The sequence below is a fragment of the Bolinopsis microptera genome, chromosome 3 (assembly GCF_026151205.1).
Source record: "Bolinopsis microptera isolate Bmic1 chromosome 3, MBARI_Bmic_1.0, whole genome shotgun sequence".
NCBI classification, from domain to species: domain Eukaryota; kingdom Metazoa; phylum Ctenophora; class Tentaculata; order Lobata; family Bolinopsidae; genus Bolinopsis; species Bolinopsis microptera.
The window spans coordinates 3,648,851-3,676,144 of NC_087074.1; the positions used below are offsets into that span (position 1 = coordinate 3,648,851).

Genomic DNA, 27,294 nt, shown 5'->3' on the forward strand with positions numbered 1-27,294 from the left:
ATCACCCCCCGACAATTGACCCCCTGACAATTGACCCCCGACAATTGACCCCCCGACAATTGACCCCGACAATTGACAATAGAATTTAATACAATTAACATTTAACCCTGATCCTGACCCTGACCCTCAATTGTCGGGGGTCAATTGTCCAGTAGTATATAATAGAACATTTTGATTTCCTAATTTTTTTATTATACAATATTTATATTGTTATAATAATAAGGCTTATATTTCAGAGGAAGAGGAAGTTGTTGTAAATCATTGTCCTACTGATTATCCCAACGTCTACTACAACGGACAGTACTGTTGTAAATCCAACATGGAGGAGTTCTACGAGCCTCAGGGTGCCCAATGTGACGGCAGTGTGATTCAGAGAGACAGTTTGTGTTGCGCGGGAGACCAGTCCACGTCGTGCCCCGGTGGAAACTGTGAAAGCAACCCAGCACCCACACCAGGTGAGTTGGTCGTATAATTAGTATAACTCCACTTTTGACCTATTTGAAAGCCACTTATTATTTTCATAATTGCACCGGTTTTTTTCAGCGAGTTCGATTAAGATTACAAAACTAATTGCACTGTTTTGAGAGCAACCGAAAACATCAGGGTCAGGGTCAGGGTCAGGGTCAGGGTCAGGGTCAGGGTCAGGGTCAGGGTCAGGGTCAGGGTCAGGGTCAGGGTCAGGGTCAGGGTCAGGGTCAGGGTCAGGGTCAGGGTCAGGGTCAGGGTCAGGGTCAGGGTCAGGGTCAGGGTCAGGGTCAGGGTCAGGGTCAGGGTCAGGGTCAGGGTCAGGGTCAGGGTCAGGGTCAGGGTCAGGGTCAGGGTCAGGGTCAGGGTCAGGGTCAGGGTCAGGGTCAGGGTCAGGGTCAGGGTCAGGGTCAGGGTCAGGGTCAGGGTCAGGGTCAGGGTCAGGGTCAGGGTCAGGGTCAGGGTCAGGGTCAGGGTCAGGGTCAGGGTCAGGGTCAGGGTCAGGGTCAGGGTCAGGGTCAGGGTCAGAGTCCTGGGTCAGGGTTAAGGTTAGGGTTAGGGTCCTGGGTTAGGGTTAGGGTTAGGGTTAGGGTTAGGGTTAGGGTTAGGGTTAGGGTTAGGGTTAGGGTTAGGGTTAGGGTTAGGGTTAGGGTTAGGGTTAGGGTTAGGGTTAGGGTTAGGGTTAGGGTTAGGGTTAGGGTTAGTGTTAGGGTTAGGGTTAGGGTTAGGGTTAGGGTTAGGGTTAGGGTCCTGGGTCCGATCAATTGACCCCAGTGTCGGGGGTAAGCTATTCACTCCGATAATCGTAACCGATAAATATCTCCGATAATTCGTTAGTAAAAGTTATCTGTTTATCTAGATTAAATATATTTGTATCGGTATAAAAGTAAAGTTTCGTACTCACCACCATAACTAGCTCTAAATTTTGCTGTTGATAGTATGTCAAATATGAGGGGAAGGATTGGTAGACATCAATGTAATATTTCTAAAACTATTTTAGACGATTTGAATAAAAGAAATATCAATTTGAATAATAGTGACGACTTGACAGACTTAAGGTATTTAGCCTCGAACCGCCAATTGTGGAGAAATTTATTTTAAATTTGATTAGTTCGATAATTTCAGTTTTAAGTTCAATTTTTTGCATAATTTTTGATTTTGATAAGTTCAGTTTTAAGTTCCATTATTTGTATTTATAGTAAGTTTTCAGTTCTACAAGTCTTTTAAGTAGACTTATCAGGTCTTTAGGATGTTCTTAGTAACTACTTTGGATTTGTGTAAAGTTTGATAATAATAATAAAAGTAAAACTTCACCAGAAATTACCGAAAGTAATAGTAATACAGTAAAATTTTAAGGAAATTTTAGTGGTTTTGCTTCTCCCTGTTCACAAGTAATCCAAGGAGCAGTCCCAAACGTCTTTTGGCTATTGATATTGTTATCTCGAGGAGGGTGCTAGCATTTTAGCTTACATCCACTCTGGAAACGTACATCAACATGTTACTGTTAACACGAGTCAGGAATACTGGCATGGCACTCAATTAAGAAGTGCTCTGAGGGTGATACATTATCCTCAGGAGAATTACGGATCTGTTTTCCATAGGAGAATGAAACGAGTCACCGATGCTCTACTGTTCTGAGGAGACGAAAACTGATGCTTTACTGTTTTCTAGAGAATGTTCACTCCTATTGTCAGGAGAAGGAAACTAGTTCTTTGATATTTTCAGAAGGAATGAAATAGTGCTGTACCAAGTTTACTGGTAAACAGTGATAACAGTCGCCAATTAGTTCTCGTGAAATTTGGGAAAATGTGTTGGCTTTTACCTTGAGCAAAAAACTACCTGTTTTATCGGTTTTATCTAGATAAAACCTAAATAGTTATCTGATAAACTAATTTGTACTGATAATGGATAGCCTGCTAAATACCACTAAGTAATTGATTTAAATGAAATAATTTCAATGCTGAGCATTTATTAAAACCTTTAAGTGGTGAAACAACATGCCACACTTTTTTAAAAAGCTGTAGAGGCCCCATATATTCGTAAAGCAAAAAACATTAAACAAAAACTCTTCAGGCTCGGATTCTATAATGGTCATAGAAGACCTCGGCTGCTGGAAAGATACACGAAACAGAGCTATACAACTAATTGAAGGGATACACCCTCTACTCAAAGATTCTTACCCTCAAAGAACCGATGCGTATGAAAAGTGCCTCAAAGCAGCCTTGTCCTTTGGATACAAAGTATTTGCTATACAGGACGGAGGTCAGTGTGCAAGTGCAACAGATGCGGATCAGACCTATAATAGATATGGAGAGTCGAATGCTTGTGGTAATGATGGCCAAGGAGGCCCATGGGCAAACCAAGTTTACAAAATAATGTTTTATGGTAAGTCCAATCATTGCTAGAAATCTTACTATTATACCTATAGTTTATAGTTTTAGGGAATTTTTTAAGAATAAATATTTATGTAAGTCGCGAATTAGTTTCACTGAAATTTGGGAAAATAGTTGGTTTTTGCCTTCAGAAGAAAAATTATCGGTTTAATCTAGATAAAACCTAAATCTTTATCTGATTATCTAGATGTACATGTAAATATGTTGAACCTCCTCCCCTACTCCCCTAGCACATCCTCTCTCCACCCCACGTTCCCAAAAAGGTGATTAGTGAAGACTTTAGTTACCCTAACTCAGATATCTTCTATCCCTTAACTTAAGAACAAGATCTGATTGAATAACATTAACTGTTATAGTGTTAAGTTATGTAATGAAGGCTGAATAGTGAATATCATGAAGAAATGATTGAATAATCAAAGAGTTAAAGCAGCATTGGAGCACACAAGATTCTGTGTGACAAACATCACCATTTTAAAATCATTAAATGTAACGAATTATTAGGTGTCATATTAAGATTTGTTAGTGTGATAAACTAGTTGGTACTGAAAACCCCCTCATTGCTTCAATTCAAAAGGAAATGTTGATACAATATTTTGCAATTCAAATTGATAAAAATGAAGTATTGTTGTGATGGTCAACGGAGGAAAGAGCACAAAAAGCTAAACAATAACTGTTGAGATTTTATCAACGTCTTTTGTTTATATTATTATTAAATTTTCCTTTTAATATCCAAGTATAAATTTCCGATGTCACAAGTAAAAGAATAGTTTTAGATTTACCCCAAAAAATAATTAAATTAAAAGCGAGGATTGAAATAAAAAAGGTCTTACTCATCCACCTCAACTGTACTGGTTTTCTGCAGGGAAATAGTTTTAACAGAATCACTTATCCTACAAAGGTTGTTGACCCTCCTGCTGAACCTAATGTAGCCCTGCTCCCCCCAGTTACTGCCCCAACTGTTTCGCACCTTCCAGTACTGGAAACTGTATGCCACCACCACTACTCCGTGGTTTAAAGGAGTGCCCGCACACTGCCCCACTCTGTCACTCCACACACCTGATTTATACCCGTTCAGCGCTGAAGGGAAGCTCATGGCCACTGCCACTGGCGCATCTTGGAGCGCGCTGAACAAATTGTTATCTCCTTTGATGTAGTTCACTGCTGTTATTCTAAAGGGTAGAGCATTGGAGTGTTGGCGGGCATTACACCAACCGTCGTTCCTTTGATAGGGATAATCAGCTTCTGTGGCTAGATGATTTTGATCCCGCACTTGTCTGAGACCAGCGGGTAAACTCCCCCCGTTGGTCCCGGAGCCCTCAGTGCAATCTATAACCTCCTGCTCAGAAAGCGCTACGTAGTGTCCGGTGGTGAGATATGCGTGTCCCTCTAAGAGCCCAACTCCAGCAAAGGCCCAGCACGATCCACAAGGGCTCTGATCCTTTATAGGTCCGTATCTGACGTCATTCGCGATCTTCAGATCAGCAGTATCTTCATCTTCATCAGCATCCTCATCTTCATCATCATCATCATCATCATCATCAGAGGTTGCTGATTCTGCTGTGTCTTGGAATAGGGCAGTTTGGTTGATACCCCGTAGTCTGTTTGCTTCTGCAGCCGTGAGGTCTGCAAAGAACGTAATACCATACTGTACATCCTCATCCATCCGATTCAACTCGTCAGCGTTCTTCACAAAACTATTGAAGTTCTGCAGCCTCAGCCGCCTCTCCGAGCGTGAGTAGTGTCGGCTGTACGTCTTCTGGAAGTCCCCGAACAGACGTAGCATAGCTTTAGGGTCTTTGACAGCCAGGCTGACCTGGTCGTCTTCTGCAGCGTAGGCTGCTGAGAGTGAGATTACTAATAGTAATATGATAAGTATGGCTTTCATCGCGAATGTCTTCTCAAACTAAATTGCTCTTGTTCTTCAGGCAACTGGTATATATAGTCGGGGAATGAACGGATGGGTGACTTCTTTTGTGTCGCTTTCGAGGTTCTTTTATTGTATAGAACTATAGAACATTCTACCGAAGCCAGTCAGTCGGAAAATCTGGTTACGATCCACATCTGTCACGGTGAAGATGAACACGTCACGGTTCTGTTCTTTTTAACACAGGTTAAAAAGACCGAACCGATTGGTTTAATTGATTTAAGGTACTAGTGCTGTCTTTGTGTTAATATTTTATTTTATCTCATTTTATCTTTATATTGTCTTGAGGGTGGTCAGATTTTGCACATGATGGTGTAAATTGGAGGTGAGACTTGAACTGTTCTGCTGGGCGCCCTGGGAAAAGCATAATCAAATAGATGGACACTGAATGGCTTATCTGGGCAGTGGTAAAGTTTGAGCTGAGTTTCGTGCGAATGAGACGAACATTCTAACTTTCTAACTACTAGATATATTTAGAGTAAACGAATATAATGTAACGTTCACAATTGCATTTAACCAAGTTACTGGTTTGCTACTGCAAGCGCGAAAGGGTTCTGCAGTTAGAGCAAATCTTTTGGTGTGGAGGAGTACGTGAACATTGTCTAGGTCTAACCGCATAGCCTTGTGGAGGAGTACGTGCACACTGTCCAGGTCTAACATAGCCTTGTGGAGGAGTACGTGTACACTGTCCACTGTCCAGGTCTAACATAGCCTTGTTTTCCACGAGAGTGGCGGAGTGTTCAGCATGCATATTACTTACTTTACTTTGGGCGATGCTCGATCGAAATCTCCTCCAATCTACGTCTCCAGATGGTTCTGTCGCACATAACTGTTCGGAGATCTTCTACCCGCAACCCTGTGTCCCTGGCTACGGTGTCAAGAAAAGAGAGTGGTCTCCTCCCACGCCTGGACTGTGGCAGCCGCCAAGGAAGGATGGTAGAGATGACCTGGTCTGAAGCTCTCATGCAATGCCCAGCAAATCTGGCACGTCTCTGTGCAACGATGGTGGAGATGGAAGGGAGGTCACCATAGATTTTCTTTTATAGGGTTGGATACTTCTTCCATGAAAGATTCCTGGCTTCATTAGGAGCCTGGTGTAGCACCCGTCGAGACGCATGCATATTGATATAGCATTATATGTTATAGCTGTTTGACTACAACAAGTATTATATATATACATTGACTACAACCAGTATTATATCATATACATAATATATAATGTATATGGTACCAGTGTACCAAAAGCTCGTCCTTCAAAATAAAAATAAATGGATGTATCAAAATCAAAAGAATAAATTAACAAGTTCGCAGTGATTGGTTATAGCTTTAGATCGCCACGAATCACTGCCCTGGACTCGATCGTTCTTTATAGCCTTTCAGCTACAGTCACAGAGCATGCGGTATGAATATTCATATTACAATTTGCATCAGGTTCGAAATGTTGCATCGGATCAGACGTAAATTTTGTGATTTTTGTTTTGCAGAAATTTAGAGACCCGCGGCTCAAAGGTTAATACTTTTTTGATATTCTCGATATCATGTTTGGCATGAGCTTACTGAGTGTTCAGATCCACATAATTGTAGCAGTGAGCCTGTGCAATGGACTTCCTGACAAACCAACACTTCAAAATTCTCATAGCTCTTCCCAAACTGCTGTTAGCAATATCCTGCCTGTCTCTGATCACGAGGATGCTTGCTTCAAAACAGGTCTTATTATTCCTGTACCCCCAAAAGGGCGCGCCACCAGTTTTCAAACAGCTGGCAGCTTCTATTGCTGGAGATATTGTAAGATTTCTAAATCGTGCAAAGCAATTTCTTTTGACATCACAAATTCTACATGCAGTTTGTTGAACCGATTGTATCAAGTGATTATTGAGAAATCCAGCGAGGGAAAGAGCATCACTTTAGAGAAAACATGTGTGAAAACAACAAATGGTATGAACGCGGAGATGGCGGTAGCTAAGATGAAAAGTACGGACTCGTTTCGAGGGAAAAGTACGTACTTGTACGCAACTTTGAAAAGTCCGACTCATACGACGTAGGATTCAGATAGAATTTTTTTGTTTTTGAATTATTATCATCGGGACCGTTGTAAAATATAATTGTTTGCCGATGTTAAGTGAACGCTGAGAGCGCCGCCAGGGAAGCCGTTACCGAAGCCACATCTTGTCACGTCAACACCGAAACCGATGTCAAATGTAACAGGTAAATCAAATTCATCCAAGTTCATTCGAAAAATTTCCTGAATCTAACACTTACATGTAAATTTGAACGATCATATTTTCATTATTTATTGTGCATGCTATGCACTTATGCAATAAATTCCAATCTCATATCATTTCAGCCCCGCACCCCTCGCTCTTGAAGCTGAATGGGCAAGCTCTCAATCTGGATGTGGACCTTGTGCCAATGATGAGGATGAGAAATATGTGTCTTGTGAAGGTGATGGTTGCAACTCTGCAGCTGCCCTGGCTGCTTTCTTCCTCCGGCCCTTTGATGGCTGACCTTTACACACTCATGTAAACTCTTCCTGAAGAACTTACTTAGTACGATTATAGTATGATATAGCTATTTTATGTTTAGCGTGGGGTATTATCAAAATCATTGTTTTGTAGTCTTATTTAATGTTTAAATGCCCACGTAGGTGCTTTTTAAAAGTCATACTTAATTTTTTGGGGACACATTTTGGAATATATCATGCTTCTATCATTATTGATTGTAAATTAATCAAATTTAAAAATTAAAAACAACTGATTATCATTTCTTTCAATACTATACAAAATTACGGCTTACTACGACTGATATTGGAAGTACATGTAAGTTTCGAGAAAGAACGTTTTCTAGCCTTGATTTCAATCAATGTCAAATCCATCACTGAGCTGAGAACGGTAGCAATAATTCACGATTCACGCTACATTATTATTCTATTATTGTTAGTTATCACTCAATAATTCGGTATCAAGTAAAAAATCTATAACTCCATTGCAATTTAATAATATTCGGAAGAAGCAATTGAGGAATACTTCAGCTTTTTAGTAAATTATATTGGTGTTTAGAAATCAGGGGCTTAATTCGAAAAATTTGCAACCATGATCCATACGAGATAAATGGATTAGACTGCAATTTAATGATAACTGATAGCGATAAGCAGTCCCGGCTGGCTCAACGACCTAAATTAAATTATATGTCTACTAGTCTTGTCAAAGCTGAGGTCACTAAGCATCTATGGAAATGTTTATTGGATAGTGAAACAACAGTCTAGCCTAGTCTCTTTGCTCCCCGTATTATTATTCTTTTAATATACCTTCCTATACTTTCAACATCATATCACACTTCCCCCACACACCTTCTCACACATTAATGACTATATCAGACCTGTTTCTAATGTATCTGGAATTTGACGTTTTGAAATACCAATTTTGACTCTATATCCACAGTTATTCACCATGGATTTGTTTGTTATTAAATAGTTTTTCATAAATTTTTGGATTTAGATTAATTCGATGTAATGGGTCCAAGTTACTGCGGACATAGTTCACTATGTGTTTACCGTGTTTGGGTGCCCATCATATTTTACAGATGGGAGCGATATTTTGAACGATTCTATTTTATATTCATCTATTGCTGTACTCTGTAAAATTTGAAAAGTATTTAATTTTTTTTAAAAGTATGAGGCTGTTCTTTAAAATAGCCTTCAGAATACTATCATACTGGCTCAAATTGATTAAATAGATTGAAATGATCGTTTGCTTCAATAAAACAAACGATTTTATTTAAGATAAACAAAGAAAGTCGGTTCTTTTGCGATAGTCAAAACGCGACAACTAGCGCTGGATGGCGACAACTAGCGCTATCCAGCGCTAGTTGTCGCCATCCAGCGCTAGTTGTCGCTATCCAGCGCTGGATAACGCTGGCCAGCGCAAAATATATATGTTCGATAATTGTCGCTATCCAGCGCTAGTTGTCGCCATCCAGCGCTAGTTGTCGCCATCCAGTGCTAGTTGTCGCTATCCAGCGCTAGTTGTCGCTGGCTATGCGACACTGTCGCACGCGATAGTTTGCGATGGCCAGCGCAACTGGCCATCGCAGAAAACAGTTCGATAACTAGCGCTGGATGGCGACAACTAGCGCTGGATAGCGACAACTAGCGCTGGCCAGCGCTGGCCAGCGCTAAGCGATAGCCAGCGCTGGCCAGCGCTGGCCATCGATATCCAGCGCAAAATTTTTGCGCTATTACTCGTCAGCTAGCGCTAACCAGCGCTGGCCAGCGCTAACCAGCGCTAACCAGCGCTAGCCAGCGCTAACCAGCGCTAGCCAGCGCTAACCAGCGCTAGCCAGCGCTGGCCAGCGCTAGCTGACGAGTAATATCGCAACTATATTGCGCTGGCCAGCGCTGGCTGACGAGTAATACTAATATCGAGCGTGCTAAATCACTCTACAGTGGATCTTCGAGATTGTTCTAAAAGGGCCCCCGGTGGTTGTGTCCAACTTCAATCGATGTATTTTCGGACGCTAATTCCGAATCAACCCCCATGGGCCCATGACATAGGGTTAAAATGCTCTCCTGACGAGATATTGGCGAAAAACTGTACATGTATCGATCACGTGATATGACCGTATAAGGAAGTTAGTCTAATTTCTCGTTATTGTTAGGGTTTCAGTAAGTAGTGCGCCATCGACAGTGAGCCGCGCGTGCCGACTGTAGGATGGTTTTTTAGCGCTAATTTCGGCCAGCACAATTTTCTTCAAACAGATAGATATTAAGTATCCTTCCCGACCTCCAATTGCAACAAAAATTGGTAAGCTTACTCATAGACTTACAAGGAAAGTGTCCGAAAAATTTAAAGCATATCCAACCTTCAAACATTATGTTACAGCTAAAAGCAGTGTATTTTGCCCCATTTTTATCACTATATTAACTCCGATATCCACCAAATTTTTCGGACAGTTGTGAAAGCCCTATTGGAAGGTCGCGTCGTCAATTTCCAGAATGATCTCATTTAAGGAACTGAAAATAAATCCGAATAACACGACAAAAATGGTCAAATTTGGACGAATTTGGTCAAATTACGCGACTTTTACAGCTACTTTTGCTCCAAAAGCCGCGCACCATCAAATATGGCACCTAGGCGAAACTCACTGATCTTTCCAAAAAGGTATGACAAATTTGGTATTGTGAAAATTCTCACAGTCTCTAGAAAACAGTGGTACAAAAATTTTTAAAATCCGAGCAAGTTTATTTTTATCGTGCACCACCTAGTTTCAGCATATGTTTTTGTTAATGATTGGGTTAGGGTTAGGGTTGGGATCAGATTAGACTTAGAGGGTTGGGGTTTCGAAAAGTCGTTCAGAACCAGCTAGAGTCAGAGAATGGATTAAAAAAGGCACGTGACAGTCAAGTGTAAAGTGATTAATCATCATCCGAGTAATATCGCAAGTATATGATTTTGATACATTGCGCTGGCTTATAACGCTGGCTTGCGCTGGCTAGCGCTGGATAGCGACAACTAGCGCTGGCTAGCGCTGGATAGCGACAACTAGCGCTGGCTAGCGCTGGCCAGCGCTGGCTAGCGCTGGATAGCGACAACTAGCGCTGGCTAGCGCTGGCCAGCGCTAGCTGACGAGTAATAGCGCAAAAATTTTGCGCTGGATATCGATGGCCAGCTGGCTATCGCTGGCTATCGCTTAGCGCTGGCCAGCGCTGGCCAGCGCTAGTTGTCGCTATCCAGCGCTAGTTGTCGCTATCCAGCGCTAGTTATCGAACTGTTTTCTGCGATGGCCAGTTGCGCTGGCCATCGCAAACTATCGCGTGCGACAGTGTCGCATAGCCAGCGACAACTAGCGCTGGATAGCGACAACTAGCGCTGGATGGCGACAACTAGCGCTGGATGGCGACAACTAGCGCTGGATAGCGACAATTATCGAACATATATATTTTGCGCTGGCCAGCGTTATCCAGCGCTGGATAGCGACAACTAGCGCTGGATGGCGACAACTAGCGCTGGATAGCGCTAGTTGTCGCCATCCAGCGCTAGTTGTCGCGTTTTGACTATCGCAAAAGAACCAGAAAGTCTATTTTTGTTCACAGCTATTGAGTTTGTTAACCACTACGTGTTTCGCTTCTTTATCCTCGTCCTGCCCTTCTAGCTTCTTCTTCCTTGATAATATCTGAACGTCTTCAGGAGTTTCAGGAACAGATCTCCCCGTGGTGTCAGGAAGGAACCAGACCGCCACACATGCCAGCAAAGATAAACCCGTAAACAGGGCTAAAGGCACCCCCCTGTCTGTCAGCCCATACAGCAAGTTAACGTACTAACGTAGGGACCAATGAAGCTGCCTATCCTGGCACAGCTGGAGCAGAGACACATTATCATGCCCCGGTGTGATGTTGGAGCTAATTCTCCAGGATACAAGTACATCATGATGAAAGCAGCTCCAGATCCCATGCTTCCAATAAATATGCTGGCCAATGTTTCTAGACTCCAAAATCTTTGTAAGAACGTAGAACTCAGAGTAGAGGAATTATTGTGTCTATGAAGTAATTAAGTAATTAGTGGCGGCGATTATGAAGTAATTAGTGGCGGTGATTCCCGAGTTTAGATTGTCAGCTATTGTTCAATCCCTAAATAGTAAATATTCATCAAAATACTCATTAAGATGACAATCATCCACAATGTTTATTATAATCTCAAGGGAGGCAGGAATTACTGCCTGGTAATGATGCTGGTAATTACTTAATTAGACTGATGGTCACGCACAATCCAATGTGCCATTATTTTCAGACCAAATAAAGTCCGTTAAGGTATTCATCCAACGCTGATACCTTAAGGCCAATAAATTTGGTTCAAAATAAATTTGGTTACCATAATTTTGGTTACCATCATTTTAGTCGCAAATTTCGCAATTTTTTCCATCGCCTAAAAAGGCAATAGATGGTTAGAAGTGGTAGGATTTGAGAATGGGTATAGTGGGTATAGGTTTTTCGTCGTGTCACAAAGCAAAACATGCATTAACCTCCGCAAACACGTGCTCCTTTACAAATTATCTTTTGATGGTCGCGCGCGCATTTTACAATGCTTTTATGTCAAGGTGTACTCTATACCAAGAATCGAGCTAATAAATCGTGTACGGCGCGCATGTATATCTCTTTTCGCTATTATACATTTTGATTCGCATTGATATTTGTCGTTTAAGCTTTCGTTAACTTCATGCGATACAAACTTCTCATTTTGTTGTGGGTGCTTGGTGCAACCCGATATTAGTAATCCGTTATGTTGTTGTATAAATTATGATGTTATGACTATCATGTTGAACATGATTGCCCATAGATTGATTCATTATATTTAGACGAAATGAACGATACATTTTATTATGATTCACATTGTATTAACTACCACAGATTTGATTGGGTGACATCTGTCCGACAGTCGAATTACCGGTTTCGGACAAGAGTCGCTGTCAGATAGGAGTCGTTTTTGGCGACATCTGTCCAACTTTCGGATCACATTTGCAATTTCAGATCACGTTCGTATTTCACAAGCTCACGTGTAATCTTGTGACGTTGCTCCCACAGTCCTAATATAATGCTGCTTTGATCCATTGAGATCTGATCCATCGATACGTGATTGACTATTTGAGGACAGGATCATGCTAGCCGTACACTAACAAGCTGTAACAAGCTGCCAATCACATCACAGCCTACATTACACACAGGAGAGCGGTATGGAGATCAGTTATTTATATAACATTTAAACTATTGTCCAATTTTTGACATCAAATGAAAATAAACTATGGTAGAGTTCAGCTCAGGTCATATCTCAGTTCAGATCATGTCTCTAATTGGAAAATGGAAATGTGTCGTATTGCAATTAGATCACAATTTCGGACAGATGTCTTTTTTTTCTGGTAACATATTGAGTCGGACAAGAGTCGCTGTCGGACATATGTCCTTTTAACTGCATCATGCATATCACCGCACAGGCTGCGCTACGGTGTCCGGTCGTTTAACTTTCGATTCAAATAATTGACAACGGCAATCCCTCCATTTTGTTCTCTGTAACGCCCCAAAGAAATTTGGTAATTTAACCAATATGAAACGATTGTTAATTGTAATTAATTACGGGCGATGGAAATCTAGCGTCCGCTAACCGGCGCAATTCTTGTTTAGTCTACAACAATTTTGGTCAAATTTTTCGACTTTTCGAGGCCATTTTCCATTCCATACGACGCGGACGTAGTTTATGTCGATATGATCCTTCAGCCGTTTCAACAGAGCATGCATAATGGGATGGATCGATTAAAAATGTAATGTCCAAGAGAAGCTCTATAAACATTTTAAGTGCAACAGGACTTTGGTACGGTTTTGTCCAGTAGGAACGGTGATGTCATTATATTAATTATATAGCCCTATAAACAATGTAAGCCTAATAATATTCAATATTCATGTCATATATGCTCTACTGAAATTTGGTCTCCTTTAAAATTAGTCGCCGAAAAATGTAGTCTCACGAAATTTGGTTTACAAAAATTTTAGTCGAAAGTTTGACTAAATTTATGGTAGAGTGTAGACTATCACTAACTTTGTCGTTCTTATAATACAGGGTGGCCCATAAGTGACTACCCACACGCAACCTCTTAATAACTCACGTAATTCGTCTCCAAATTGCACCAAAATTTCAGAGATTATAGATATGGGTCAAACTTAGATTTCCTGAAAGTTTCGTAAGCCACGCCCAATTACAGTGGGCGTGGCGTGACACTCCCTCTTTTTCACTATTGTCTTCATAAAATGAGAACGCTTTAAGCTAAGAACTCAAAAATTTTTGCACACATTTGGCTTGATAATTGAAAACTTTTCCAAAAGTTTCAAGTTCATTGGTTTAAATATGGCTGAGTTATGACCATTTTAAAATCCATCGGATATGTGATCCGAGCACTCAGTCAGTGATATTTGCACTCAATTAGTGATCTCGTCACCCAATCTGATCAAGAGTAAGGCGTTAGCGTGTATTAATGAGGTTCATTAGGCTTTGATTGGATACCGATGATGACTTTGCTAGAAAGGGAAACACAAATTTTTAGGATAAAAACCTGACCGTGACCTTTTCAGGAAAAGCCGTTCTCTCCACCACTTCATCCGGTCTAGTAGAGCCCCAGTGAATTGCATTCTGGGAATTGACATATCCGTTTATATGGCCTTGTCGCTGTACCAGATTTCGTCCTCAATGTAGGGATCCACATTGTGCTTGGACAGGAATGTGTTGGCGAAATCTATCCTCGATTGGAAATCACGGTCCAAAAGTTTGTGTTTCTTTGTGATTCGGTAGGCCCGGTTAGAAAGGTCTTGCTTTAGGATTCGCTGAAGGGTTCTGCTGATGTCTAAGGCAGGAGCTCGTTTCCGGGTGCCAATCTTAGGTGTGTCCATCACGTCACCAACAACCATCGTGATGTTTTCTACAGTCCTCGCAGTTCGTCTTCTGCCGATCGTGTGCAGAAAACGTAAACTTGATCTTGTGATGAATGTCAAAGCAGCTTTTCCGGCAAGGGGGTGGTCGGTTGAATTTCATCTGAAATTGTCGTTTAATCGAGGGTAGAACTCCCCATTTTCTTTCTTCAGGTAGACGAACAATCGTTGTTCTGCAGTAAAGGGAGGATAGTGAACCATTTTCGATGATTCAATGGATGGTTCATTCCTTTTTATTGATTGTAAGGAACCTGTGACTAGCAGGGCTAACAAGCCCTGAAATGGTGACACCACCATAAATTCGTGTGATAGCGTTTTAGGTGCAGTCAGCTGTATAGGCCGGCCCATAAGCAGGCTGCAACCAATCAAGCGGTGCATGTGAGCCAAACAGGCCATTAACCAAGTGACGAGATCACTGACTGAGTGCTCGGATCACGTATCCGATGAGTTTTGAAATGGTCATAACTTAGCCATATTTTAACCAATGAACTTGAAACTTTGGGAAAGGTTTTCAATTATCAAGCCAAATGTGTGCAAAAAATTTTGAGTTCTTAGCTTAAAGCGTTCCCTTTTTTTTGAAGACAATAGTGAAAAAGAGGGAGTGTCACGCCACGCCCACTGTAATTGGGCGTGGCTTACGAAACTTTCAGGAAATCTAAGTTTGACCCATATCTATAATCTCTGAAATTTTGGTGCAATTTGGAGACGAATTACGTGAGTTATCAAGAGGTTGCGTGTGGGTAGTCACTTATGGGCCACCCTGTATATTAAGGTAATCGATTTATTTCGTTGAACTTAAAGTTCAACAATGCTCGTGATTTATTTAATGTTATCTTAATGTTGTCTTAATGTTGTCTTATCGTTTGTTGTTTTATTGGTGTTTGTTGCGTTAATGTTGTCTTATTGTTGTCTTAATGTTGTCTTATTGTTGTCTTAATGTTGTCTTATTGTTGTCTTAATGTTGTCTTATTGTTGTCTTAATGTTTTCTTATTGTTGTCTTAATGTTGTCTTAGTGTTGCATCGGTGTTCGTTCTAGTGGCCTTTATTTGTATATCGTTCCTGGTCGTAATATAAATTATCATCGTGCACATGCTACCACAGGAGCAATTAAATAAGCATGCACAGCTGCTTAAGCAGTGACCACATACCAGAAAAATTTATCTTTCATACTATATGATAATAAATCTGGACTGAGCGAGTTCGTACTTTCCCATACCACCGTTTAATTACGAAAATGTAATGTCTGTTTTCGAATATCATAATAGGCGGGTTTATACTGTTGCATTTCAACTGCGATAGTGAAGTCCCGGCCGTAGGCACGTGGTACACTAGTATAATAATTGCTTATATTGCGGCATGGTTTCAAGTTGATAGCTTTAAGCTCACCACTTATCTCTTAGCAGTTTAATTACCTCCCGATAATTCTGATAAAGTGATAACTATCAATTTTTACCACTACTAATTTGGAGCTTTGCAGAATTTAAACATTTTATAAAATATGTGAAGAGTTGTTATCTTTAATATCGAGGGCAGTTAACGTACGTGAGCATGTGCTGCTATAGCTATATATAAGGACGAAGCCGACGAACCAATAACATGACGCATGTGTGCCGAAAAATATATGAGTTATTAACGACGGTGCTTAATTAGCTGGCCTGCCTGAGCTCGGAATTAGTCGGTTGCCATTTCGAGAGCCAGCCTATTCTGAAGAACAGTTCAGAATGCTATTTCATCAATCTAATATGGCGTGAAGAAAGTTATTATATTGGAGGGCAAGATTAAACGTTACTATATACCAAGTCGAATATATCCGTGTCACTCGTCTTTTTTTCTTTGTTGAACAGAGCTCGAACAGTTCTACTTCTGCCTTGTTAGCATTTGAAAAGTATAATTGTTGTCTTGATCAAACTTATCGGGGTTTCATATTTTTTTGCTTATAAGTTATACAAATTATTTATTCTGTTCAAAAACCTACCAACTATATTACTGTTGTCATTGATTTTTTGAATTTAGGATGTATATTTAATATAAATACAATGATGCGGGCAACAATTCTTTTTGGTCTGATAGCTTTTTGGTCTGCAGCTGCAGGTTAGTTTTTCAAATACCAATTTTATTGATATTCCGATTACAACTACTACTAGGTAATACCATGCAATAGATTATAATATTATTATAATAATTATAAGATAACCAGCATAACACCCTTCAGTTGACTACAAGTACAGGATAACAACGGAGGGAAGTTGGTCGTTTACCACCTGACAGTCTATGCAACGTCTATGCAACGTCCGTGCAACAACAAAAGAACCGTCTATGCAACGTCTATGCAACGTCCCTGCACAATGAACACTCTATGCACACTCCCTGCACGGTCAGTCTATGCAACGTCTATGCAACGTCTATGCAACGTCTATGCAACGTCCCTGCACAGTACCATATGAACACCGGCTACTAGCCGGCTACTAACCGGCTAGTAGCCACTTTTGTAATAACAGCTCCTCAACTTCACATTAACAACCGGCTACTAACCGGCACTTGAAAAGTGGTCACTAGCCGGCTACTAACCGGCTACTAGCCGGCTAGTGACCACAAAGTGGCTACTAACCGGCTACTAAGCGGTCACTAGCCGGCTATTAGCCGAGCTCTAAAGCAGACCTACTAGTAGCCGGTTCCAAACCGGCTACTAGCCGGCACTTAGAAAGTGGTCACTAGCCGGCTACTAACCGGCTACTAACCGGCTAGTAACCACCAAGTGGCTACTAACCGGTCACTAGCCGGCTCTAAAGCGGACCTTCTAGTTCCAAACCGGCTACTAGCCGACACTTGAAAAGCGGTCACTAGCCGGCTGGTGGGTACTAGCTGGTTAGTAGACGGCTACTAACCGGCTAGTACTAACTTGCTCTAGGCGACTCTAAATCAGACCGGCTATAATTCATTATTGCCAAATAAACAAATTATTTGAAACAAATTATTTGAAACTTGTTATTTGAAACTTGTTATTTGAAGCCGGCACTCGAAAAGCGACCGCTTTTCGAGTGCCGGCTAGTAGGTCCGCTTAAGAGCCGGCTAGTGACCGGTTAGTAGCCACTTGGTGGTTACTAGCCGGTTAGTAGCCGGTTAGTAGCCGGCTAGTGACCGCTTTCTAAGTGCCGGCTAGTAGCCGGTTTGGAACCGGCTACTAGTAGGTCTGCTTTAGAGCTCGGCTAATAGCCGGCTAGTGACCGGTTAGTAGCCGGTTAGTAGCCACTTGGTGGTTACTAGCCGGTTAGTAGCCGGTTAGTAGCCGGCGAGTGACCGCTTTTCAAGTGCCGGCTAGTAGCCGGTTTAGAACCGGCTACTAATAGGTCTGCTTTAGAGCCGGCTAGTGACCGGTTAGTAGCCGGTTAGTAGCCACTTGGTGGTTACTAGCCGGTTAGTAGCCGGTTAGTAGCCGGCTAGTGACCGCTTTCTAAGTGCCGGCTAGTAGCCGGTTTGGAACCGGCTACTAGTAGGTCTGCTTTAGAGCTCGGCTAATAGCCGGCTAGTGACCGCTTAGTAGCCGGTTAGTAGCCACTTTGTGGTCACTAGCCGGCTAGTAGCCGGTTAGTAGCCGGCTAGTGACCACTTTTCAAGTGCCGGTTAGTAGCCGGTTGTTAATGTGAAGTTGAGGAGCTGTTATTACAAAAGTGGCTACTAGCCGGTTAGTAGCCGGCTAGTAGCCGGTGTTCATATGGTACTGTGCAGGGACGTTGCATAGACGTTGCATAGACGTTGCATAGACGTTGCATAGACTGACCGTGCAGGGAGTGTGCATAGAGTGTTCATTGTGCAGGGACGTTGCATAGACGTTGCATAGACGGTTCTTTTGTTGTTGCACGGACGTTGCATAGACGTTGCATAGACTGTCAGGTGGTAAACGACCAAGTTGCCACAACGGAAACAGAAGATGTCGATGACGCTGGTACAGATGGCGACTTTTATTATACCATCATTGGGACCAAAGGAAAGACATCTGAGTACAGCACTGACAACCCTGGCGATGATAGAGTCAGAGGAGGAAGTGACACCCATGTGATTACGGACAACACTGATATTGGCGAGTTCAGATGTGTCTCTATAAGAACGGATAGTAGTGATGGGTGGCTGTTCTCAACGGTACAGCTTACCACATTTTAATCGCGCAATTTTGTTCGTATAATATTTAAAATTATTTTATCTACATGGCTGATACATGACAAGTGTAATATAACTGTGTTATATTCTTACGGGGTGATGGTCAATTCTCGAGTCTCGACGCAACCAACAATATTATATTGCAATGAGCAAGACGTGAATTTTCCTTTTCATTTATTTTAGTTTTATCCTAAATTTTGGCGATAAGAATAGAATATAAACATAGTTTAAGTTATTATGCCGCATAATATGATCAACTTTTCATAGATGATTATTGAGATGGACGGATTACCCACACACAAGATCACTAATATGGTTGGTTGGCTCGACAATGATCCGGCGGTGTTGAGTGAAGTAGCATTTTGTGTCACCGACATTGGTAAGTCAAAAGCTGTTACTCCATAATGCAAGCTATATTCATTAACTACTTTTTTAAAATAGCTTAGTATAGGATTGCTCATCAAGTAAAAAAAGAAATGGTATTATTTGTTCGCCTTTTTATCGTTGACAAGCATGAAGATTGACATCAAAGCTTTTTCCAGGAGACAAGCGGATTAACACATGTCCAGAGGAACATCCTTACTCCTTTCTCCAAAACAACCGCTGTTGTTCAAACAACAAGGAGGGCACTCTCAGTGGATTCCAAAGTTGGTGCAATCAAAGGATACTTGGAGATGGTAGTATTTGCTGTGATGGAGACAGCATAGAATGCTTTGATAAACCTTGCTTCGACAATCATATCAAAACTCTAGGTGAGAAACAACACTCGTCCTTAGCCTTTTAGATATATCATATTTGCAATAAGAAATCCAAGCCTATCTGATATCGTTATATATAAACCCTTATAATGCCTATATTACATTTATATATTACATTTATATATTATTCACTTCCATTATTGACAATAATTCTTCAAAGCACTATATAATAATTTATAAACAGTCGCAGAAATAATTTCTTCTCGTATGGGATAACATTTTAAACAGTCGACTGATCGGGATAGGGGTGTATAAGTGATGTAAAATATTCATAAATCAGATAATTGCCAGTTTCTCAACTCAGATATCATGGTCCCAATCTGTCCCTTTTTCAAACTTTTGGAACACGCGCTCAACCCGACAACCCTCAGTGATCAGTCGTTATTTATTTCGTATTGTGTCCATCTATTCAACTCAGACAGTCTTGGACGAAGCAACAGTACGTGCGGGGCGCTATACATGACGAGTGTGGACTGCTGTGATTTGCCCGATACCTCTTTAACGTAACATGTGACCAAGCCGCTGCTATAACGCTATTGTTGAGTTAATGTTGAGCTATGTAAGTATTTGAAGACTTATCGTATTATGTGAATAGGTGAATGATATGTAGCAACCCCTACGGCCAACAGTTAAATAATGCGAACTAATCCAACTGAACAGTTTAACTTGTGGTAAGTTATACAACCATGGTTTCCCTGGTAACACTGATTATAATGATTATCCTGGTAACCCTGATATAGCCTTGGTATCCATAGTAGCCACGGTAACCCTGGTAACCTCGTAAAACCCCAGGAGATAATGAGGAGGGAGTGGTAAGGGTTCACACCCTACTCAGAACCTTGATCACTTTCTTTTAGCTTTAGCAATAGAGGACTCGTACGCGACTAATCTCCCTCCCCCTAGATGACATTTGGGACCCGGGACCCGATTAGAGAAAGTGACACAGATGCTTTGACGAATACAACTTACAAGTTTTTCAACCAAAAGGTTGATAACGTTGTTGTTGTGCTATTGCTATGCTCAGGGTACGCATTATATTTGGTTCACCATATTTTTAAAGGATATTTATAAGCAACCCTTGCTTTATCGCTAGAATTAGTCCTTTGATCGAACTTTTGAGAGCAGCTCAGAAAGGGTCCCGGATCCTTACCGGCCACTGGTACCGGCGGTGCAACTGTGTCCATATTTAGAATCTACGATATAGATATAAGTGTTCATATCTAGAACTGATAATCCAACTGTTTATTGTAATGATATTGAATAATCGTGACCGCTTGCAATTATTCTGTGTTATTTACTGTCTGTACTCAATAAAATTACTTATTTAATCCAACTGTTTATTGTAATGATATTGAATAATCGTGACCGCTTGCAATTATTCTGTGTTATTTACTGTCTGTACGGTACTCAATAAAATTACTTATTTAATCCAACTGTTTATTGTAATGATATTGAATAATCGTGACCGCTTGCAATTATTCTGTGTTATTTACTGTCTGTACGGTACTCAATAAAATTACTTATTTAATCCAACTGTTTATTGTAATGATATTGAATAATCGCGACCGCTTGCAATTATTCTGTGTTATTTACTGTCTGTACGGTACTCAATAAAATTACTTATTTAATCCAACTGTTTATTGTAATGATATTGAATAATCGTGACCGCTTGCAATTATTCTGTGTTATTTACTGTCTGTACGGTACTCAATAAAATTACTTATTTAATCCAACTGTTTATTGTAATGATATTGAATAATCGTGACCGCTTGCAATTATTCTGTGTTATTTACTGTCTGTACGGTACTCAATAAAATTACTTATTTAATCCAACTGTTTATTGTAATGATATTGAATAATCGTGACCGCTTGCAATTATTCTGTGTTATTTACTGTCTGTACGGTACTCAATAAAATTACTTATTTAATCCAACTGTTTATTGTAATGATATTGAATAATCGTGACCGCTTGCGATTATTCTGTGTTATTTACTGTCTGTACGGTACTCAATAAAATTACTTATTTAATCCAACTGTTTATTGTAATGATATTGAATAATCGTGACCGCTTGCAATTATTCTGTGTTATTTACTGTCTGTACTCAATAAAATTACTTATTTAATCCAACTGTTTATTGTAATGATATTGAATAATCGTGACCGCTTGCAATTATTCTGTGTTATTTACTGTCTGTACTCAATAAAATTACTTATTTAATCCAACTGTTTATTGTAATGATATTGAATAATCGTGACCGCTTGCGATTATTCTGTGTTATTTACTGTCTGTACTCAATAAAATTACTTATTTAATCCAACTGTTTATTGTAATGATATTGAATAATCGTGACCGCTTGCAATTATTCTGTGTTATTTACTGTCTGTACTCAATAAAATTACTTATTTAATCCAACTGTTTATTGTAATGATATTGAATAATCGTGACCGCTTGCAATTATTCTGTGTTATTTACTGTCTGTACTCAATAAAATTACTTATTTAATCCAACTGTTTATTGTAATGATATTGAATAATCGTGACCGCTTGCAATTATTCTGTGTTATTTACTGTCTGTACGGTACTCAATAAAATTACTTATTTAATCCAACTGTTTATTGTAATGATATTGAATAATCGTGACCGCTTGCAATTATTCTGTGTTATTTACTGTCTGTACGGTACTCAATAAAATTACTTATTTAATCCAACTGTTTATTGTAATGATATTGAATAATCGTGACCGCTTGCAATTATTCTGTGTTATTTACTGTCTGTACGGTACTCAATAAAATTACTTATTTAATCCAACTGTTTATTGTAATGATATTGAATAATCGTGACCGCTTGCAATTATTCTGTGTTATTTACTGTCTGTACGGTACTCAATAAAATTACTTATTTAATCCAACTGTTTATTGTAATGATATTGAATAATCGTGACCGCTTGCGATTATTCTGTGTTATTTACTGTCTGTACGGTACTCAATAAAATTACTTATTTAATCCAACTGTTTATTGTAATGATATTGAATAATCGTGACCGCTTGCAATTATTCTGTGTTATTTACTGTCTGTACTCAATAAAATTACTTATTTAATCCAACTGTTTATTGTAATGATATTGAATAATCGTGACCGCTTGCAATTATTCTGTGTTATTTACTGTCTGTACTCAATAAAATTACTTATTTAATCCAACTGTTTATTGTAATGATATTGAATAATCGTGACCGCTTGCGATTATTCTGTGTTATTTACTGTCTGTACTCAATAAAATTACTTATTTAATCCAACTGTTTATTGTAATGATATTGAATAATCGTGACCGCTTGCAATTATTCTGTGTTATTTACTGTCTGTACTCAATAAAATTACTTATTTAATCCAACTGTTTATTGTAATGATATTGAATAATCGTGACCGCTTGCAATTATTCTGTGTTATTTACTGTCTGTACTCAATAAAATTACTTATTTAATCCAACTGTTTATTGTAATGATATTGAATAATCGTGACCGCTTGCAATTATTCTGTGTTATTTACTGTCTGTACGGTACTCAATAAAATTACTTATTTAATCCAACTGTTTATTGTAATGATATTGAATAATCGTGACCGCTTGCAATTATTCTGTGTTATTTACTGTCTGTACTCAATAAAATTACTTATTTAATCCAACTGTTTATTGTAATGATATTGAATAATCGTGACCGCTTGCAATTATTCTGTGTTATTTACTGTCTGTACTCAATAAAATTACTTATTTAATCCAACTGTTTATTGTAATGATATTGAATAATCGTGACCGCTTGCAATTATTCTGTGTTATTTACTGTCTGTACGGTACTCAATAAAATTACTTATTTAATCCAACTGTTTATTGTAATGATATTGAATAATCGTGACCGCTTGCAATTATTCTGTGTTATTTACTGTCTGTACGGTACTCAATAAAATTACTTATTTAATCCAACTGTTTATTGTAATGATATTGAATAATCGTGACCGCTTGCAATTATTCTGTGTTATTTACTGTCTGTACGGTACTCAATAAAATTACTTATTTAATCCAACTGTTTATTGTAATGATATTGAATAATCGTGACCGCTTGCAATTATTCTGTGTTATTTACTGTCTGTACGGTACTCAATAAAATTACTTATTTAATCCAACTGTTTATTGTAATGATATTGAATAATCGTGACCGCTTGCAATTATTCTGTGTTATTTACTGTCTGTACTCAATAAAATTACTTATTTAATCCAACTGTTTATTGTAATGATATTGAATAATCGTGACCGCTTGCAATTATTCTGTGTTATTTACTGTCTGTACGGTACTCAATAAAATTACTTATTTAATCCAACTGTTTATTGTAATGATATTGAATAATCGTGACCGCTTGCAATTATTCTGTGTTATTTACTGTCTGTACGGTACTCAATAAAATTACTTATTTAATCCAACTGTTTATTGTAATGATATTGAATAATCGTGACCGCTTGCAATTATTCTGTGTTATTTACTGTCTGTACTCAATAAAATTACTTATTTAATCCAACTGTTTATTGTAATGATATTGAATAATCGTGACCGCTTGCAATTATTCTGTGTTATTTACTGTCTGTACGGTACTCAATAAAATTACTTATTTAATCCAACTGTTTATTGTAATGATATTGAATAATCGTGACCGCTTGCAATTATTCTGTGTTATTTACTGTCTGTACGGTACTCAATAAAATTACTTATTTAATCCAACTGTTTATTGTAATGATATTGAATAATCGTGACCGCTTGCAATTATTCTGTGTTATTTACTGTCTGTACTCAATAAAATTACTTATTTAATCCAACTGTTTATTGTAATGATATTGAATAATCGTGACCGCTTGCAATTATTCTGTGTTATTTACTGTCTGTACGGTACTCAATAAAATTACTTATTTAATCCAACTGTTTATTGTAATGATATTGAATAATCGTGACCGCTTGCAATTATTCTGTGTTATTTACTGTCTGTACGGTACTCAATAAAATTACTTATTTAATCCAACTGTTTATTGTAATGATATTGAATAATCGTGACCGCTTGCAATTATTCTGTGTTATTTACTGTCTGTACGGTACTCAATAAAATTACTTATTTAATCCAACTGTTTATTGTAATGATATTGAATAATCGTGACCGCTTGCAATTATTCTGTGTTATTTACTGTCTGTACTCAATAAAATTACTTATTTAATCCAACTGTTTATTGTAATGATATTGATTAATCGTGGGATTTTTCAAAAGACCCACTCACCCCCTTTTGCGGTACTAACTGTTGAAAAATCACGGTACTAACTGTGTCTTGGTACCTTAGTTGTAGTGAACGTACGGAACGTTCACTAAAAATAGTTTGTGAACGCGTTCGCTAAAAGATTTTAACGTTCGGAACATAAGGAACGTTAATTGCTATTATGAAATTTAAATGCCGGATACATCATAGGATCATGCTGTGTGACCCACCAGTTCGATTTTCATCTACTTGCCGAGGATGTCGGGAAGTTGAGCTGGACCAAGGAGACATTGTCGAATTGTAACAAAATAGTTACAAATGTGAAGAATCACGACATGATTCTAAAAACGTTTAGAACCCATTCTCATGTCAATTTGCTAAAACCAGGGGAAACTCGGTTTGCCACCCAGTTTATTATGTTAGAGAGACTGAAGGGTTCCAAGGATACTTTGATTAAGACTTATATTGATCCAACCCTTACTGAGTCTGTTAGCAATAAAAGTAATGCATACAAGAATTTGTTTGAGTGCGCTTAAGATTTAGTGTTTGACCCCCATTTCTGGATAGAAGTCGACTATTTATGCTCAATTCTCGATCCGATAATAATCTTGCTTAGATTTTCAGACAATAGTCTTAAGATTCCTGTTGGTTTCATCGGTGTAATTTATTACAAATATTATCTGTTCACCTTAAAGTTAGCAAATTTTGCTTTCCGCAATAGAAACCATAAAAGTGATATGGTTAGTCTTACCAACAAAAGGTGGCTCGAGCTCCATTCCCCCTACATTCAGTAGGGTTTTGTGTTCACCCGGCTTATCAGGGATATGATCAGCACACGAATCAGGATGTCTGGAAGGAGTTTCTAGATGTCATGGACACGTGGTGTGACGGCGCAACAAAGAAGAAGATACTTTCGCAGTACACGTTCTAGTTCTACCGAGAGAAAAGAGGCTTATTCTCTACTGACGCTGCCTCAAGTTTTAGCCAAGATTCTGACGATCCAGTCTCTTGGTGGAGCAACTTCGGTTGCGAGGTACCCGAACTACAGAGTTTTGCAATGAAAGCGTTGTCGCTATCGACATCGGCCTCACCCTGTGAGACGAATTAGAGCTTGTACGACTGGTTGATAAACAAAAAAGAAACCGCCTCACAGTTGACAAGCAGCGAGACCTTATTTATGTTAACGCAAGTTTGCGTCTTATGAACAATTCACGAATTAAGGAGCACAAATTTCATTACTATTTGCTATACTAGTGACTTATTTTTATTCATTATTGTTTATTTACTGTCTAATTCCGACAACATCGTTTTATCTCATTGTATCCATCTAAAGTTAAAAACTATCGGAAAAATTATCAAAATATTGACTAACGTTCACTAACGTTCACAATGACAAACGTTCACTACAAAATGATTGGAACGTACGTTCAGTACGACTAAGTTCAGCGTTCACTACAACTAAGCTTGGTACATAAAATAAGATACCCACCCAGTAACTGCTTTAAACAGCTCATTAAACATTGGGAAATGGGCAAATTATACCCATTATTTAGTAGGGGTTTTATTTTCAATGTAGTCAAATTAGATAAAAAGTTTTTTTTTAAAGGAAACAATTCAATTAAAAAACCCAAAAAAAAGTCAAAAAACCTCAAAACCCAAAAAACTCATTCCCAAAATTTCTAGGGTTGGAACTAGCTGTTTTTTCTGGGAAATGAGCAGCAGACCCACCACTTAGTACAAAAGTACTAACTGTAAAGTTTTGGAACACAACAAGAAAATTGAGAATAATCTTGTGCGAGGGTAGGGACCCAGATGTCGTTTCTAACCCAAATAAACTTTAAGGAGGCTTCTCATCAGTAGCCGCACCTCCTTACTCGGTTTCTGAACTGGAATTCTATGGGCTTCCAGACGGCCAGACCGAGTATTACCACCCCATCCTTCTAGAGTTCATCACAAGTAGCACCCACCTTGAAGATCTTTGACACCCAGACACACCCCATTGGCGAACAAACTTTGGATATAATCTTACATGCTCCCGAAGGAATCCCTGGTTTATGGTCTTTCTCATCGTCACCAGCACTTTCACTAGAGTCACCAGCCCTTTCACTGGAGTCATCAGCCCAATCACTGAAGTATACAGAAGTATAGTTGTGGAACACAACAAGAAAATTGAGAATAATCTTGTGCGAGGGTAGGGACCCAGATGTCGTTTCTAACCCAAATAAACTTTAAGGAAGCTTCTCATCAGTAGCCGCACCTCCTTACTCGGTTTCTGAACTGGAATTCTATGGGCTTCCAGACGGCCAGACCGAGTATTACCACCCCATCCTTCTAGAGTTCATCACAAGTAGCACCCACCTTGAAGATCTTTGACACCCAGACACACCCCATTGGCGAACAAACTTTGGATATAATCTTACATGCTCCCGAAGGAATCCCTGGTTTATGGTCTTTCTCATCGTCACCAGCACTTTCACTAGAGTCACCAGCCCTTTCACTGGAGTCATCAGCCCAATCACTGAAGTATACAGAAGTATAGTTGTGGAACACAACAAGAAAATTGAGAATAATCTTGTGCGAGGGTAGGGACCCAGATGTCGTTTCTAACCCAAATAAACTTTAAGGAAGCTTCTCATCAGTAGCCGCACCTCCTTACTCGGTTTCTGAACTGGAATTCTATGGGCTTCCAGACGGCCAGACCGAGTATTACCACCCCATCCTTCTAGAGTTCATCACAAGTAGCACCCACCTTGAAGATCTTTGACACCCAGACACACCCCATTGGCGAACAAACTTTGGATATAATCTTACATGCTCCCGAAGGAATCCCTGGTTTATGGTCTTTCTCATC

General features: G+C 39.4%; 1 protein-coding gene across 1 annotated transcript; it reads right to left on the reverse strand.

The window, feature by feature from the left end:
- Nucleotides 1-3,684: 3,684 nt before the first annotated feature.
- Nucleotides 3,685-4,743, reverse strand: LOC134812537 (uncharacterized). Its single transcript, XM_063820021.1, has one exon. It carries the CDS (start codon nt 4,741-4,743, stop codon nt 3,685-3,687), a length of 1,059 nt encoding a protein of 352 aa, XP_063676091.1.
- Between the last annotated feature and the right edge of the window lie 22,551 nt (nt 4,744-27,294).